The 18,654-nt window shown below is 48.7% G+C and overlaps 1 protein-coding gene across 1 annotated transcript in view; it reads right to left on the reverse strand.

The window, feature by feature from the left end:
• Positions 1–13,917: 13,917 nt before the first annotated feature.
• The window catches only part of XKR5 (XK related 5), a 36,739-nt gene continuing 32,002 nt past the window's right edge, over positions 13,918–18,654 (reverse strand). Inside the window, exon 7 of the mRNA XM_082444405.1 lies at positions 13,918–15,469. Coding sequence (XP_082300531.1) covers positions 15,345–15,469 — 125 coding nt within the window. The 3' untranslated portion in view covers positions 13,918–15,344. The remainder of the gene's footprint in view (positions 15,470–18,654) is intronic.

An 18,654-nucleotide genomic window follows, 5' to 3' on the forward strand; every position in this document is an offset into this window, starting at 1 on the left:
GAATGTTTGTGTCCCCCCAAAATTCATATGTTAAACCCCTACCCCCCGAAATGTGATGGTATTTGGAGGTGGGGCCTTTGGGAGGTAATTAGGTTAGATGAGGTCAAGAGGGTGGGCTCTCAACACGGAATTAGTGCCTTTAAAGGAAGAGACCAGAGCAGGCACGCTCTCTACCATGTGAGGATACAGCGAGAAGGCGGCCGTCTGTGAAGCAGGAAGCAGGCCCTCACCAGACACCTGATCTCAGACTTCTGTCCTCCAGAACCGGGAGAAACAAATGTGCGTTGTTTAGGCTCCCCCAAGTCTGCATTTTGTTACAGCAGCCCAGGCTGACTGAGATGGTCTACGGGGACCCCTGGGGGGAAGCAGTTTTCCTCTCCGCATGGGACACAGGCCAGGCGTTGGAAGGATTTCCATTAACACGAAGTGAATTAATGAGTCCCCAGGACTAGGGATCCCGCCCGCGAGCCTGGAGCAACCTAGGAGGTGACGTTATATAAACTTAGGGCCTCATTGTTTGTGTTCATTTTGCTTCCGAGGCAGAAGCAAACAAACTGGTGATGTTTTAGGAGGCGAGGAAAAGCCCCTATCCCCTCCGTGATAAGAAGACCGCTCTCAAAGGTGATCAAGGTGAACTTCGGGGAAGCTGGGAATGTTGCTTCTTCAGACCTCTGCCCAGGCCTTCCTGTTTCTCCTGTGAGGGCAGCAGCCCGCGGGCGCTGATGGCGCCGGATGCAGGAGTCACAGCTGCCCGGGCCAGTTGCCCTGCCGCCTGCCGCCCCCTAGGGCCCCACTCAAAAAGTCACGGCCCGGAAAGGCAGTTTCCACAGGACGGGCCACAAAGGTGGCAGCTTTCTGCTCCTCAGGGGATGAACCTGCCCGAGGTGCTAAGGGATTCACAACCAGCCTGGTGAACACAGGGGGCCGGAGCCTGTCCCCTGGACGCAGAGGCACCGACAGCTCGGGTTTCCTGCGGGGGGTGGAGCGGCCAGAAGGACCAGGCTGATGGGAAAACAAAACCAACCTCCTGCTTCCCACCGGAGCCCCGGGAGAACCCGACTGCGGTGGAGACAGGGAGTCAGGGAGGCCCGTGGGCGGCCCCGCGGCTTCCTGGAGGTGGGGGGCCCCCGTTTCATGTAAGATTTTCACCTTTGGAGGCCTGAGACGATGCTTCCCATGGACAGCATCCCAGCCTCTGTGACCCAGGAATTATTTTGGCTCCATACTCTTTCCCAGACGGGCTTCCAGATGCAGCACATTTGCCTTTGGCTCTTTTTTCCTGGATGCTTTCGAAATTCTCTCCTGGATTTCACTCCCCTGCCCGTTTCTCTCCTCTAACCTGCCTTCCCAGCCAGGGTGGGAGCTGGCCCGCAGCTCCCGGCGGGCGAGGGGCAGAGCCCGGGGTGGGGCGCCATCTAGTGGCGAGCGGAGAGACGACTGTTCGGCCCCTCGAGGCGGCAGCTCTGCCTGAATCCAAGTCGTTAAGTAAATACGAAGATGCAGAGAACAAAACAACAGCAGTGACAACAAGAGGCCATCCTGTGAACACGGAGCGACCCTGTAGCTGCCCCAGGTCTTGGGTTCTCTCCTGGGCCCTCGCTTGCCCCAAGGGTGACTTGGTCCTTTCGCCGGCTCCCTCCTGCCTCCCAGTTGCTGGGAGGACAGAACTGACCTTCTGGCAGGACAGCTTCCCAGCCCTCAGCAGTCACCCCTGCCTCGCGGTGTGGGGAGAGATGGGGTGGGTCCCGGGAGGTCTGGTCCTTAAGCTCCCAGGCCCATCCTCCAGAGACGGGGTCCGCAGGTCTGGGAGGAGCCCAGAAATTCACTCTGGTCACCACCTGTTGGGCGATTCTGACACAGGTGGCCTTTGGATGTAGGAATGCGGCCCGTGGAGGAGGGGAAATGGCTCATATGATAAACGCCGAGGACAGAAGGTCCCTTGTGTACTGTTGACCTCACACTTTGGGCCGGAACCTCCCACGTTCACAGTCTCGCACACCAGTAACGCGGGGCCCGCTCTTCAGTTAGGATACAACCCCGCCTCTGGGTGGCTGGGGGCTTCCTTCTCCCAGGAGGAGACCTGCTGTTGCTGGTAAGTGGTGGAGGCCCGGCCAACACGTGCTGGGGAGACTGGTTTCCCTCTGTGCAGAATACCTACAAGTAGAGATGTCTGCTTTCTCTTTGGACACCAGAGGAAAGATATTCACTGCAAGCATAGAGCAAGGGGACAGTTTCCAAGAGCTGCAGAGAGGGGAATCACAGAGAGCCTGGCCTCAGAGGCCTGCGGTGCTCGGGGATTTCAGAGGCCAGGAGACACAGAGGAAACACCCCTCGGTAATTCCCCTTCCACAAACTAGTGGAAAATCGTGCCCCTAAATGCACACGGCAAGGTCTGAAGAAGGTCTTGGGAAGAAATGCATTGTGGAATGTTATTAAAATGCTTAGGGCCCCATGTCTAATCTGCAACAGCTCCTAATTCTTGGGGTTACTATTGAAATGCTTTCCTTTCCAGACTGAACGAAGCTGGCATAGACAGGAGGGTCATGGAGTGCGGGCTTTTGCTCCCATGTCTGGTGTCCGGTGGTCATATAAGCCTGGGCCCCCTGCCCTTACTGAGTGGCTCCAGGGAAGAGTCTCTCTGAGGCCTGGTTTCCTCGTTTGCAACTGCAGAAGGTAACAGTTCCTTCCCCGTTGGATTTTTGGGAGAATCAGATGAAACGGCGCATCAGGGCTGGCATTTAAGTGCTTGATAAATGTTTGCAATTATGACCTGAAGACAGTATAACATTCAAAGAAGTTCATGGAAATCAACGTAAATTTTAAGCTGGTGTGTTTTTCGGTGACTGGGAAGCTATCATCTTTAGGCTAAAAAAAAGAACCGTGTTGTTTTTCTTTTTTGGTTTGGTTTTTCATGAAAAAAAAGTAGAGAAAGCTCTCCCCAAACTTAAATGAGCCAATGAACTGAAGGAAATTTACAACCGCAGGAGCCATTAAATTTCAAGGCCTCCCTGGCGGCCGGGGAGAAGCCATTGCTCCATTGCCCCAGCTCATGGAATCATTCGAGAATGCCCTTCCCGGGACTGGACAAAACGATGCAGGCCAGTTTTCCATCTGCAGTGCTGTGAGGACAGTTCCCGCTGGCCACTGACCAGTCTGAGGCCTGTGGCTAAGTGACAGCTTTCTTTCCGCCTGGAAAAACCGCATTGAATGGGAGAGATCACGGTCGTGGAATCCTTTGCCTCTCGCAATGGACAGAAGCATTTCCTAGTTCATTTCCCTGTAGTCCGACCGCCAGAAGGCACTGACCCCGTTGCAAACACGGAAGTCCACCTGATATAACGAGAGTTTTCCCCAAGCCGCAGCCATCTGCCTCAAGTTGGGAAGCGTCCTTAACGTTATTGCTACGGGGGCTGCTGCCCAGGGTATGAACAGGAATGGCCTTCGCACAGGCCGCTCGTTGAAAGAGGGCTGGATTCAGAGACTCCAGTCTTAAATCCTAACGGTTACTTACAAACCGTATGATCTTGAGAAATTCTTCTTTTTCAGCTCCTGTGTATTCATCAGTAAAGGAGGTGATTAAACTATCTAACAGAATAAAACCGAGGAAAGTGGCATTTTGTTATACAATGCTCGATGCATAGATATTAGTTGAATATGAGTATGTGGGAGGGGATGGGTTGACGTGTTGGTGAGGGTCAGTTAAGAGGGTCGTGGAAACCGTAAGAGCAAAAGCTTGTAGAACATTTGTAACTAGATGTCAAAGGCATATAGTCATTTATCCAGTAAGACAGGTCAGCACCAGGCAACATGGTCTGTATGGGCTCAGGAGGAGTAAGTCTGTTTCCTGGAGACTTCCAGAAAAGTCTCTGAAACATTAGATGCATGTTATACATGAAAAATATGTAAGTCCTAATTGTATTTCACGTACATAATGATAAACGCACGTGCAGCAGGAGGGTGAAGTGAAGACACACAGGAGACACACACAATCCTCCACGTGAAGCCAGAGGATTGGAGACTGGCGCCCACAAGCCAAGGAACGCCAGAGCTCACCAGCGAACCCCCAGGAGGGGTTTCAGAGGGGGCGTGGCCCTGCTGACACCTTGAGTTTGGATGTCCAGCCTCCAGAACTGAAAGACACTACACTTCTCTTGTTTAAGCCTCCAGTCTGTGGTTCTCGGTTATGGGAGCCCTAGGAAATGCATACAGGTTTGGGGTGGGAGGTTTAACTGATTTAATGAGGAATTCTAATTCAGAATAAAATTAGGTGGAGAAGTTGAGATTCTCTTAGGTCTGATCAACCATTCTTATGCGTAGCAAAGTTGTTGGACCAAAGAAAAACCTACTGCCAAACGCAGTTAACCCTACTTTCAGGTGAAGTTTCCAAACACAGATAAACATGCAAGCTGGCTGGGCAGACCAATATCTATGAAGGGACAGGATTCGAACATTCATAGTTTTCTAGATGAAGTAAAACTGATAAATTAGAAAATTATTGTTTGCTTTCAAAATACTAGCCAGCCCACAAAAGATATAAAGGATGCCTTTAAATATAAGTTTGCTAAAGAATCAAGATTACCTTGTTACAAATAGTATTTTATCTATATACAATATTTGAGTTGCATGTCTAGTATATTTTTTTAACATCTTTATTGGAGTATAATTGCTTTACAATGGTGTTAGTTTCTGCTGTATGACAAAGTGAATCAGCTATACATATACATATATCCCCATATCTCCTCCCTCTTACGTCTCCCTCCCACCCTCCCTATCCCACCCCCCTAGGTGGTCACAAAGCACCAAGCTGATCTCCCTGTGCTATGTGGCTGCTTCCCACTAGCTATCGATTTTACACTAGCTATCGAATTAATTATAAATAAATAAATAAAATTTTTACAATTGCGCTCATTAAATCCTCACCAAAAAATTGTAAAAAAAAAAAAAAAAACTCATTTCTTTAGCACTCCCTGCAAGTGGTATAGGTTATCTCATTCAATTATCTTAGTAGTTGTTATTCTTTCCCCCATCGTTTTTATTTTATTACTTTATTGTTAAATAACTTTATTGACATGTCATTTACATATAAAAATTGTGTATATTTAAGGTGTACAACTTGATGTTTTGACATATGTATGAATTTTGAAAACATTCAAAACTGGCTAAATAATTTATCCATCACCTCTGCATAGTTACCGTGTGTGTGTTTGTGTGTGTGTATGTGTGTGTGTGTGTGTGTGTGTGCGTGTGTGGTGAGATGACGTAAGAGCTATCCTAACCATTGTCACCATGCCGGAGCACCTCAAGAGCTCCTTCCTCCTGCATAACTGAAACTTTATACCCTTCGGCCAGCACCTCATTTCCCCCTCCCTCCATTGTTTTAAGTAAATGACATCAGAGAAGCTGTGAGAGATTAAAGACCTTGCACAGAATCACAATGTTACTAACTCTTGGAGCTGCCAAAGCCCTTTGCATTTTAGTGTAAAGGGAGGGTAACAGGTGAAGCAATTTCACAGTTTCTACCCCAACTCACATCCAACCATATACCTAAAAGCATTTGTCCGGAGAGGGTAGTAGAAAGGACTCAGAAACCAGTGCTGCACAGACCTCAGGCAGTGGTGTGCCAAGCTGGCTAGCATCTAGTGTATACCCTTAATAAAGCTTCCAGTGTCCCCCTCTTTGCTCCGTTTCCCGGGGCGGGGAGGAATGGCTCTGTAGGGAGGAAGGTAGCTGGGAGGGGAGGGACCACAGGGCATACACACGCCCGGAAGAAGCGTGGTACCCAGAGCCAGGTAGAGGGTGGTGTGCGGTGAGCTGGGGCTGGTACCACTTTGAACTTTGCACGGCCTCCCGCCTGTGGTACCTGCTCTGGGAATGTGAGGAGGCCTTCCCCAAAGACCAGTAACCATGTACCTTTCTTTCCTTACTTACTTTAAAGAAATTATGGTAAGATGTACATAACATAAAATTCACTCTTTTAACCATTTCTAAGGGTACAGTCCGGTGGCATCGGTTATATTCACACTGTTGTGCGACCATCACCACCACCATCCCTCTCCAGAGCTTTTTCACCTTCCCGAACAGAAACTCTGTCCCCATGAAACGCGAACTCCCCTCCCCCTCCCCCAGCCCCCAGCCCCCGCCACTCTGCCTCCCGTCCCTGTGCATCGGATTCCTCTAGGGGCCTCTCGTAAGTGGACTCATGCAGTATTTGTCCTTTTGTGTCTGGCGTATTTCATTTAGCTTAATGCCCTCGAGGCTCACCCGTGCTGTAGCGTGGCTGAGAATCTTCTTCCTTTTTAAGCCTCCTTAATATTGCAGTGTATGGACAGACCATATTCGTTCATCTGCCCATCGTTTGGTGGGCACTTGAGTTGTTTCCACCTCTTGGCTGTTGCGTATCTTTAAGACCTCACTCACCCCAGGACCAAGTGCTCTAGGGTGTGTCATCCTTTTCACAAATCATCACGTATAGTTACTGGTCAACTTGCCATTTATAAACAATGCTTTTTCCTTAGAAATGACTTTAGCTCGTGAAACTAGAAACAGAGGAAAAGCAAGAGAACGATAAACCCAGCATTTGTGAGTGAAGTCCTGTCTTGGGGGCGCAGTGGGATGGGTGTTCGTGGGTGGTGATGACCTAGTTCTCGGGTCAAGCAGTGGCCTTACCACGATCACTATTAGGTACACACCCTTGTTTTCTCTATCAAACACAAAAGCAGTAATATAGGAAATTTTTCTCCAGCCTAGTAATTTTCCACATTGGCTCTGAGGGGAGATGTAAATGGTACAAATTACTGGCGGACTTGGCTGAAGTTCACCTAGTTTTGCTGCGGGAAGGGACCACCCCGAGCTCAGTGGCAGGTGGGTGGGGCAGGGAGGTCTGTGGGGTCTCTTCCCTCCCAGCTGTCTCTCCCCTGGGGACCGTTGAGCCTCCAGGACCCCTGTGGCCAGGTTCAGGTTCAGCCGTAGGCTGGGCTGCTCCAGAGGGTCAGCTCCAGTCTCTGTTGGCTCCGGAGGGTGGCCTCTGTGGTCACCAGTGCCCACCTCGTGAGCGCCCGCATGGCCCCGGCATCCCTCAGTCCCATCCCTCTCACCCCGTGTTCTTGGCCTCAGGAGAGAAGCGGGACCGCCACGGCCCTGGGCAGTGCTGGGACGAGCACGTGGTCTCCAGCCCTGTCTTCCTCTGCAGCCCACGTGCCGGCCAGTGGGCAGGTGTGATGCTGGCGGGAAGTTTTCTCATTGAGAACACCCCTTACTCCTGCTTCCAGCTCCTTGTACAGCGATGCCTTCTACTCACTGCATCTTTCCCATATCCGTGGGCTGTCAGCACCTGCCCTGCCCTCTCAGTCCCAGCGCAGTGAAATTCTGCAGATCTAGTCACTCCGTCTTCCTTCAAAAATCAGTCCCTCCTTAGATTGGGGTTGACACATACACACTACTATATATAAAATAGATAACTAATAAGGACCTGCTGTAGAGCACAGGGAACTCTACTCAATACTCTGTAATGACCTCTATGGGAAAAGAATCTAAAAAAGAGGGGATATATGTATATGTAGAACTGATTCACTTTGCTGTATACCTGAAACTAACACAACATTGTAAATCAACTCTACTCCAATAAATTTTAAAAAATAAAAGTTCGAAAAAAATCAGTCCCTCGTTGTTGGTTATGTAGCACAGGGAACTCTGCTCAATATTCTGTAATAACCTAAATGGCAAAAGAATCTGAAAAAGAATAGATACATGTATATGTATAACTGACTCACTTTGCTATACACCTGAAACTAGCACAACATTGTTAATCACCTCTGTCCCAATATAAAATAAAAGTTTTAAAAAAAATCAGTCCCTCCTCTTCAGTCACCGTTGGGCTGTGCTTTGGACTATCTCTGCCACACACACTCACACACACACACACACACACTAACATGTACACACACAGACACACTCCCAGTCACTCTCACACCCCACGGGGCATGCACTATCCATTATCTCACTTCTTCACACACTCTTCTCTCCCTGTTTCAGAGTCAACACAGGTCCCTCACCAGCCAAGAAAACTGTGATTTGCCAATCCCACTAGAATTCTTCTCGTCAAACAGGTTTTTAAAACCACAATTCAGTCTGATGCCTTAACTCCTTTATTCTCACAGATGCTGTCATCATTAGGACGAAATAGTTATTCTTAGTGACTAAGTGGTGATGCCCAGGGTCGTCAGAGGTTATCGGACAGCTTATCATTAACCTGGGAAAAGACTACAATTCAAAATACAAGGTGCGGTTTGTGCTGAATACCTATGGCTGTTGCATCATCGTAAAGTCAAAAACTTTTAAGTAGAGTTGGGGACCATCTGTGTACATATCTATAGATAGAAAGATAAGTTTCTTTCTCCATTCATCCACTGACGGACCCTTAGGTTGTTTCCATGTCTTGAATGTTGCAATGAACATGGGGGTGCGTGTATCTTTTCAAGGTCGTGTTTTCCTTTCCTTGGGATAAATACCCAGAAGTGGGATTGCTGGTACATATGGTGTTGTATTTAGTTTTTCGAGGGAACTCCATGCCGTTCTCCATAGTGGCTGCACCAATTTACATTCCCACCAACAGCGTACAAGGTTCGCTTTTCTCCACAACCTCACCAATGCTTGTTATCCCTTGTCTCTTTGATGATGGCCATTCTGACAGGTGTGAGGTGATATCATTGTGTATTTGATTTGCATTTCCCTGATGATTAGTGATGTTGAGCACCTTTTTTATACCTGTTGGATATCTGTATGTCTTCATTGGAAAAATGTCTATTCAGGTCCTCTGCCCATTTTAAAAATCAGATTGTCTGGTTTTTTTGCTATTGAGTTGTATGAGTTCCCTCTCAAACATTTTAAGGGTACAGTTCAGTGGCATTAAATACATTCACGTTGTTCTACATCAATTATCACTATCCATCTCCAGCCTTTCTTCTCCTTTTAAATACACTTTATATTTTAGAGCAGCTTTAGATTCACAGCGAAATTGAGGGGAAGGTACAGAGGGTTTCCATACATCCCCTGCCCCTGGGCTCAGCGAGTTCTGAGTGGTTGCTTCCTCACTTCTCCTGCCGTAAGGTTTTTTTTTTTTTTTAACATCTTTATTGGAGTATAATTGCTTTACAATGGTGTGTTAGTTTCTGCTTTATAACAAAGTGAATCAGCTATACATATACATATATCTCCATATGTCCTCCCTCTTGCGTCTCCCTCCCACCCTCCCTATCCCACCCCTCTAGGTGGTCACAAAGCACCGAGCTGACCTCCCTGTGCTATGCGGCTGCTTCCCACTAGCTATCTATTTTACATTTGGTAGTGTATATATGTCCATGCCACTCTCTCACTTCGTCCCAGCTTACCCTTCCCCCTCCCCGTGTCCTCAAGTCCATTCTCTATGTCTGCGTCTTTATTCCTGTCCTGCCCCTGGGTTCATCAGAACCATTTGTTTCTTTTATTCCATATGTATGTGTTAGCATATGGTATTTGTTTTTCTCTTTCTGACTTACTTCACTCTGTATGACAGACTCTAGGTCCATCCACCTCACTACAAATAACTCAATTTCGTTCCTTTTTATGGCTGAGTAATATTCCATTGCATATATGTGCCACATCTTCTTTATCCATTCATCTGTTGATGGATACTTAGGTTGGTTCTGTGTCCTGGCTATTGTAAATAGAGCTGCAATGAACATTGTGGTACATGACTCTTTTTGAATTATGGTTTTCTCACCATATATGCCCAGTAGTGGAATTGCTGGGTCATGTGGTAGTTCTATTTTTAGTTTTTCAAGGAACATCTATACACTTCTCCATAGTGGCTGTATCAATTTACATTACCACCAGCAGGGCAAGAGGGTTCCCTTTTCTCCACACCCTCTCCAGCATTTCTTGTTTGTAGATTTTTTGATGATGGCCATTCTGACCAGTGTGAGGTATCTCATTGTAGTTTTGATTTGCATTTCTCTAATGATTAGTGATGTTAAACATCCTTTCATGTGTTTGTTGGCCATCTGTATATCTTTTTTGGAGAAATGTCTCTTTAGGTCTTCTGCCCATTTTTGGATTGGGTAGTTTGTTTTTTTTTGATATTGAGCTTCATGAGCTGCTTGTATATTTTGGAGATTAATCCTTTGTCAGTTGCTTCATTTGCAAATATTTTCTCCCATTCTGCGGGTTGTCTTTTCGTTTTGTTTATGGTTTCCTTTGCTGTGCAAAAGCTTTTAAGTTTCATTAGGTCCCATTTGTTTATTTTTGTTTTTATTTTCCTTTCTCTAGGAGGTGGGTCAAAAAGGATCTTGCTGTGATTTATGTTATGGAGTGTTCTGCCTATGTTTTCCTCTAAGAGTTTTATAGTGTCTGGCCTTACATTTAGGTCTTTAATCCACTTTGAGTTTATTTTTGTGTATGGTGTTAGGAAGTGTTCTAATTTCATTCTTTTACATGTAGCGGTTCAGTTTTCCCAGCACCACTTATTGAAGAGGCTGTCTTTTCACCATTGTATACTCTTACCTCCTTTATCAAAGATAAGGTGACCATATGTGCATGGGTTTATCTCTGGGATTTTTATCCTGTTCCATTGATCTATATTTCTGTTTTTGTGCCAGTACCATACTGTCTTGATTACTGTAGCTTTGTTGTATACTCTGAAGTCAGGGAGCCTGATTCCTCCAGCTCTGTTTTTCTTTCTCAAGATTGCTTTGGCTATTCGGGGTCTTTTGTGTTTCCATACAAATTGTGAAATTTTTTGTTCTAGGTCTGTGAAAAATGCCAGTGGTAGTTTGATAGGGATTGCATTGAATCTGTAGATTGCTTTGGGTAGTAGAGTCATTTTCACAATGTTGATTCTTCCAATCCAAGAACATGGTATATCTCTCCATCTGTTTGTATCATCTTTAATTTCTTTCATCAGTGTCTTATAGTTTTCTGCATACAGGTCTTTTGCCTCCTTAGGTAGGTTTATTCCTAGGTATTGTATTCCTTTTGTTGCAATGGTAAATGGGAGTGTTTCCTTAATTTCTCTTTCAGATTTTTTATCATAAGTGTATAGGAATGCAAGAGATTTCTGTGCATTAATTTTGTATCCTGCTACTCTACCAAATTCACTGATTAGCTCTAGTAGTTTTCTGGTAGCATCTTTAGGATTCTCTATGTATAGTATCATGACATCTGCAAACAGTGACCGTTTTATTTCTTTTCCGATTTGGATTCTTTTTATTTCTTTTTCTTCTCTGATTGCTGTAGCAAAACCTTCCAAAACTATGTTAAATAATAGTGGTGAGAGTGGGCAACCTTGTCTTGTTCCTGATCTTAGAGGAAATGGTTTCAGTTTTTCACCATTGAGAATGGTGTTGGCTGTGGGTTTGTCATATATGGCCTTTATTATGTTGAGGTAGTTTCCCTCTATGCCTACTTTAGGATTCTGCAGTATACCTGGATCAATCAATGTGATACACCATATTAACAAATTGAAGGATAAAAACCATATGATAATCTCAGTAGATGCAGAAAAAGGTTTTGACAAAATTCAACACCCGTTTATGATAAAAACTGCTATAAGGTTTTAATGCAGGCAACATGATGGCCCCTCCAGCCAATGCCATTCTTCCTAGAAGCTGCCATGGTCCCAGCTCATGCAGGGCTGTGCTCCAGCAGACACCCAGACCCCCACCAGCAGGAATTTTTGGTTAGGTTTTGTGAGGGAAATTCAAAGGCCTGTCTGTGTGGTTCTCTGGCAAAGATCCCAGGCCCCAGGGAGGCCTTTTAAACTGGGGGCCTGGCGGGAAATGAAGCACTGAAAGCAATTACCTACTGGCAGAGAGTGAGACCAGTTGATTAGAGAACCAAACATACAAATCCATTTACACCTGGTCTTGATGCTGACCAGGTGGGGCTGCAGCAGTCAGGGCCGCTGGGGCGGGCATCACTGTGGAAGCTGTGTTTTGCAGCAAGCGTCTGGCTGGGGTGAAGGACAAGCTAAAACCCAGCCAGACAGGGCAGACTTTTCCTGCCGTGTAGGATGGGGCGACAGGAGCTGGTGGCGGTGAGGGCGGGGGACATGGAACCGAGTTAAGGGCTGACAATCCAGAGAGAGGAAGAAACTAACATCGGGGAGGTTTACTGCTACAGTATTTCAATTTAGTTTCTCTCTTTCTTCCTTTTTTTGGTAATTAGTATGTATTGGGAGCCTCACATGCCAAACACCATGGTAGGCCCGTTCCTTGTGTGACCTCAGAACTGCTTACAACCTCCCTGCAAAACAGGCGCTAGCGTTCAGCCCACTTCCTGGAGGAGCAGACTGAGGCAGGAGGCAGGAACCCTGGCTGAGGTCACGGCAGGCCTGCTGGACGCAGAGCCAAGCACTGCCCTTTGCATTTGCCTGCCCCTGTGGAGGTCCAGGTCGTGCTGCTCAACGATGCACTTATTTTCCACCCTGAGTTTATAGATGTTGTGTACATTTTCAGATAAAAATAGACTCTTTCTGGGAGATGGCCAAAGCATGATGAGAAAGTATCTTGAAAATTGCCAAGTGTTACAAAGAAGGTATTTTAAACAACCTCATTATACATTTCTGCACAAAGTGTTATTGTTTCTATTATTAGGGTGCAGTGGACAAGTCCTAGAATTTTTCTTTCTTTTTTTTTTCAGCAGGACTGTCTTGGGGATATGTGGGGAGGGAAAGAAAAAAAAAAACATTTCCCTGACTAGCTCTCTAAACAGAGGATGTCTAAGTCTTATGCAGCAGGTATGGTGGTACTGCATCCAGCATATCTTCTACGGGACAAACGTACGGTGGTGCTTTAACTCAGGACTTGAGACAGATGCGAAAAGAATTTTGTTGAGGATGTAAATCTGCCCTCTGGAAAGAGAACTATATTCTGTTTAAAGGAAATTATGAAAATATTCACATTTAACAAACTGATCGTTGGATAGTAAATTATTTTAAAATGTCTTTTGCCTCAACCCTTTTCCCCACTGTCCAAGGAACACGAGCTCTGTCTGTTCACACTGTCTTCACCATTACTGCAGAAACGCAATGAGATGGGAGAGACTCCCCACTTCAAGAGCAGAGCCTGGAGAAGTAAATGCAGAGAACTGGTTCCCTGTGTTGAATCACAGGAGGAGAGGAGCGCTGGCGTCAGGATGAAGTGTAGGGCTGGAAGGGCTGGCTAAGGGGGAGCTTGGGGGTAGGGAAGAGTTAGTGTCCAGACGGCAGCATCCGTGGGCCAGTGGGGAAGGGGTGGGCGGGGGAGGGGACCAGCCCAAGCAGGAGCCTTCGGAGAGGCAGGGAGAGAACCAGGTGAGCTGTGGAGTGGGAAGTCTGCTGGGCTGAAATGTGCGAGATCCTGGGATGGGGAGCTGAGTGGGAGTGGAGAGCACTCTGAACGGAAAAGGGGAGGTCGGGGTCCTGATCCTGAGTCAACCTTAACTCCTGCGACTCTGGGCCGGTAATGTCACCTCTGTTGTCTTTCAGCCTTGAAAGGAGAGGGTCAGGTTCGATGGTCCCTGAGACTTCTTCGAGACCAAATGCATTCTCTGTGTCAACTGGAGGCCGTGCATCGGGTTAGGTTAGGGTTAGGGTTGGGGTTGGGGTTGGGGTTGGGTTAGATTTAGGGTTGGGGTTGGGGTTGGGGTTGGGGTTGGGGTTGGTGTTGGGGTTGGGGTTGGGTTGGGGTTGGGGTTGGGGTTGGGTTGGGGTTGGGGTTGGGGTTGGGTTGGGGTTGGGGTTGGGGTTAGGTTAGGGTTAGGGTTGGGGTTGGGGTTGGGGTTGGGTTGGGGTTGGGGTTGGGGTTAGGTTAGGTTTAGGGTTGGGGTTGGGGTTGGGGTTGGGGTTGGTGTTGGGGTTGGGGTTGGGTTGGGGTTGGGGTTGGGGTTGGGGTTGGGTTGGGGTTGGGGTTGGGTTGGGGTTGGGGTTGGGGTTGGGGTTGGTGTTGGGTTAGGGTTGGGGTTGGGGTTGGGTTAGGGTTAGGGTTGGGGTTGGGTTAGGGTTAGGGTTAGGGTTAGGTTTGGGGTTGGGCTTACGGTTAGGGTTAAGGTTAGCCTCAGGGAGAGCCCAAGAACGGGGGCAGCCTCAGGGGCTGAGCTGGACTTGGAGACGCAGCAGGGAAGGGAGAGAGGGTGGTCTGAGGAGGCGGCAGGACCGGGGAAGCGTTAGAAGCAATATTTCTTTGTGTGGACACTCACGTGTGTTTCGAGTCTTATCAGAAGCATCTAGAGAGAGAGGTGGTGAGGATAACTCGTGGAGGGAGGTCGTGGGAAGCAGGTAGGGATGGAGGTGCCAGGGTGGGAGACGGGATCTTACAAGGAAGAGGACAGGAGATAGAAGAGAGGGTGCGTGAAACTCCCCACCCTTTTCCAGGGGAAAACATGGGAAGTTAAGAGGGCTCCCCTCGATGGGGTCCATCTTCCCAGCTCGCTTAGATTGAAGCACAGAGGAAGGTGTCAGTGTCAGTGCCGGGGGTGACATCGCAGGGCAGAAGGGGAGGTGGATCTAGCATCTCCGAAGAAGAAGCACGAAGAGCCCCTCTCTGAGTGAAGAGGGGGGATTTATAGTGAAGCTGGTTTCCTGCTTTGCGGGTTTTCTCCCAGAGCCTAGATAACAGCTATCAGTGTTGGAGGGTGAGTTAAAGTTGCCATCAAATCTCTTGAACTTCTGGGCCACGGTCTGGCCTGTGGGGACCAGGGGGAGGTGGGGAGGGGCTTGGGTCCCTCAGCAGCTGCACACGCATCCTCTGGAGAGGGGAACCCAGGGGGCCCCTCTACAGCTGCTGATGAGGGCCTTCTCTCCTCCGGCTCTGGAGATCCTCCTCACTCCAGACTCACCGTGCCGAAGAGGACCAGCTGGGGCCTCCTTGCTCCTTCACTGCACAGACAAAGACATCGAAAAGTCATTTATTCAATAAATGCATATTGAGTACTTAAGGTATTAGAACCAGCCAGGGTCCTAAGGCCCGGGGTGCAGTGCGGGGTGAGGCCACCCCGGGCCCACGTCTGATGGGAGAGATCAGAGGCCACGGGCACCACCTGTGCAGGGAAACAGCTCACAGGAAGGAGAACCTCCAGCGGACCTTCTTCACTGCCTGCGCCCCCCGGCCCTGCACTGACAGCTTGTTACCGTCCCTTGTGGGGCAGGGACGGATTCCAGGAGGCCAGCGGGTTCTCCCTCGCTCGTCGGCTGGGCTCTGGCCAGGCTCTGCTCTCACTCCAGACGAAGCTGTTTTCCGTCGGGTGGGGCTCCCGAGTGTCCAGGTGCGGCGGCTTTGACCTGCGTCCTGCTTTCAGCCCAGCCTTGTAGGTGAGGCGGACAGGCATGTGGTGGGTCACAGCTGTTGGAACAGACACGCCACCGAGTGTGTCAACACCTTCCCTTGAAGAAAGGGGACCATTGCTCGGCCCCAGTGCCTTTGCTTCGGGCGGTGAGCCTTTCCAAATGTTGGGGAACTCTCTGGAGGAGGAAAGAAAGGAAGACACCAGGCACCCCCATCACCATAACCCCTGACAGGGCAGTGGGTTAAAAGCAGGAGACAGTGGACAGGGGGTCACCTTCCCGCCCAGACTGGAGCAGGGCCTTGGGGACCGGCCGCAGCGAGAGCACGAGTGGGAACCGGTTTGGAATCTCAACTGTGATGCCCGAGACCCCTTTGTCTGGGCAGGAGCTGCGCCATCCAAGCTGGGAGCGGGGACATGGGGTAGGCTGGAGCCCCGGCCAGGGCCACTTGGACTTATCATGTTTTCCTCTAACCCCGCTGTGGTCCCCACCCCCGAGGCCTCTAATCTGGAGGCTGTGCTCTCTGGAGCAGCTCCCAGGAGACAGAGCTTTCTCCCAGGGCTGGAAGACCTTCCTCTGTGTGTGATGCTGGAAACATCCCAGCTGAGGCGGGAGGAGTCCCCCCCCCCAGGGCCTGTTTGTCCTTCCTTGCAGACCCGTGGAGAGTGTGGTCCCTCGATACCTGCCACCCGGGCCCTCAGACCTCTGAGGAAGGAGGGAGGAGAGACCATCTGCAGTGCTGGCTGAGAACAAAGTGTTTCCTGTGCACTTTGCTGGGCATGTTCTGTGAGACTGGTTTGTATTCAGTGGGTATTTTCCTTGGCTCGTCTCCAAAACACAGCTTGCCTGGAGGTGGAAGAAACCAATTTGTTAACAATTCTCAGAAAAAAAGAGGCCAGGGCGGATAGCCGAGGAATCTAGAGGCAAAATCCCAGGGCAAAGACCACAGCCAGACGAGTGAGAGGCCCTGGTCCAGGCCCGGCTTTTGCCTCCTATCCAGCCATGGTCCCTCATGCCCTGCAAGGCCTCCTCCACCAGGAAGGCTTCCTGCCGGTCTCCATCTTGTGACCAACACTCTTTGCCCTGCAGGATGCGTCCTCCACAGCAATGAGCCGGATTGCTCATTTTGATTTGCTTTTATGCTTGTTAAGATGGTGCAACCCTGCTTCAAGGTGCCTGCTCTCAGGCCACTGGGGTCAGCGTTCCCTGAGTCCAGGGCATCTTCGATCATTTGTTTTGTTTTTCTTAATAGTCTTTATTTTTTGAGAGCAGTTTTAAGTTCACAGCAAAATTGAGTGTAAGGTGCAGAGATTCCGCATAGATCCCCTGACCCCTCTACACACAGCCTTTCTCACCAATCACATCCTGAACCAGGTGCTACACTTGTTTCAATCAATGAACCTCCACTGACAGATAGATCATCATCACCCAGAGTCCGTAGTTTACATTAGGCTTCACTCTCGGGGTTGTACATCCTATAGGTTTGGACAAATAGGTAACGATGCGTATCCACCACTATAGCATCCTACAGAGTATTTTCATTACCCTAAAAACCCTCTATGTTTCACCCCTTCATCCTTTCCAACCCCCAACCTGTGAGGACCACTGATCTTGACCATCTCTATAGTTTGGCCTTTTCCAGAATGTCATACAGGTGGAATCCTACAGTATGAACCCTTTTCAGATTGGCTTCTTTCACTTTGTCCTATGCATTTAAGGTTCCCCATGCCTTTTCGTGGCTTGACAGCTCATTTCTTTTGATCACTAAATAATATCCCATTGTCTGGATGGACCACGGTTTATTTATCCATTCACATACTGAGAGACATCTTGGTTGCTTCCAAGTTTTGGCAACTATGAATAAAGCTGATAGAAACATCTATGTGCAGATTGTTGTGTGGACCTAAGTTTTCAACTCCTTTGGGTAGATACCAAGGAGTGTGATTGCTGGATCACGCGGTAAGAGTGTGTTTAATTTGTAAGAAAGTGCCAAAGTGGCCGCACCATGTTGCACTCCCACCAGCAATGAACGAGAGTTCCAGCTGCTTCGCATCCCCGTCAGCGTTTGGTGATGTCAGTGTCTGCATCTGGCCATCCTCCCAGGCGTGCGGGGTGTCTCGCTGCTGTTTTAACTTGCACTTCCCATATGATGTGCAGAGCACCTTCTTTCATGTGCTTATTTGCCATCAGAGCATCGTTTCTCCCACACAATGACAGCATCGTACTGGGCAGTCATTGGGATCTGAGCACTGGCCTTGGTCTCACGTTCCTTCTTCCTGAAAGTAGGAAGAGAGCTTACTGAGGGCAGAGTCTACATCTCCTAGGTCGGAGCTTGATCCCGAAGAGTCTGGGTACCTCAGGGCGAGTAAGAGCATGTCTGCTTGTGTGATCACGGAGAAGCTACTGTACCCACCTGAGCCTGGGAGAAGCTTAGGACCTTTTTTTTTCCCTTTTTTTTTGTTGCGTTGGGTCTTCGTTGCTGCGCGTGGGCTTTCTCTAGTTGCAGTGAGCGGGGGCTACTCTTTGTTGCGGTGCGCGGGCTTCTCATTGCGGTGGCTTCTCTTGTTGCGGAGCACGGGCTCTAGGTGCACGGGCTCAGTAGTTGTGGCTTGCAGGTTCTAGAGCGCAGGCTCAGTAGTTGTGGCGCACGGGCTTAGTTGCTCCGCGGCATGTGGGATCTTCCCAGGCCAGGGCTCGAACCCATGCCACCTGCATTGGCAGGCGGATTCTTAACCACTGTGCCACCAGGGAAACCCCTAGGACCATCTTTAGAGGGTTGTTTCCAGTGGTAAACCTGCTGATGTATATAGCATAGCTCAGAGCCTGGCACATGGGCGACCCCTAGGAACGATTAGTGGACGGTGATGAGGATTGTTCAGTTTGCATTTTGGAGGAATGACCAGATTCCATTAGTCCAAATAATAGCTGAGCTGGGACCAGGCAGCTGAAATCATTTCCCAGGAAATCTGAAGCCAGCAACCAGGGTGCCTTCTTGTGTTGTTTCATTATGAATATTTTGTTCTAAAATGGGTGCCTAGGAGTTTGGGGGTGATGAGTAGATAGAAAAGGTTAAGACAAAGCAACTATGCCATGGCCACAGCTCAGTAAACTCCAACTCCTGAAGCACATATTTGGATGGAAAAACACAGTTATGACTTGAGAATTAAATCTGGAGATTAAGAGAAATTACCTATTGGGGCCTTCACCCAGGAGTCAAGCTCAGATATCAGCAAAGGGGCTAATAGAAGGGGTTAATAGCTGGTTAATAGAAGACTAGTTCCCGCATCCCTTGCTCACTTTCTCGACTCCAGCCAAGGCCAATCCTGGCCTGGCGTCTTTCCTCACACCATCAACACACAATT

The sequence above is a fragment of the Balaenoptera physalus genome (assembly GCF_965194825.1).
Source record: "Balaenoptera physalus genome assembly, chromosome: 21".
NCBI lineage: Eukaryota > Metazoa > Chordata > Mammalia > Artiodactyla > Balaenopteridae > Balaenoptera > Balaenoptera physalus.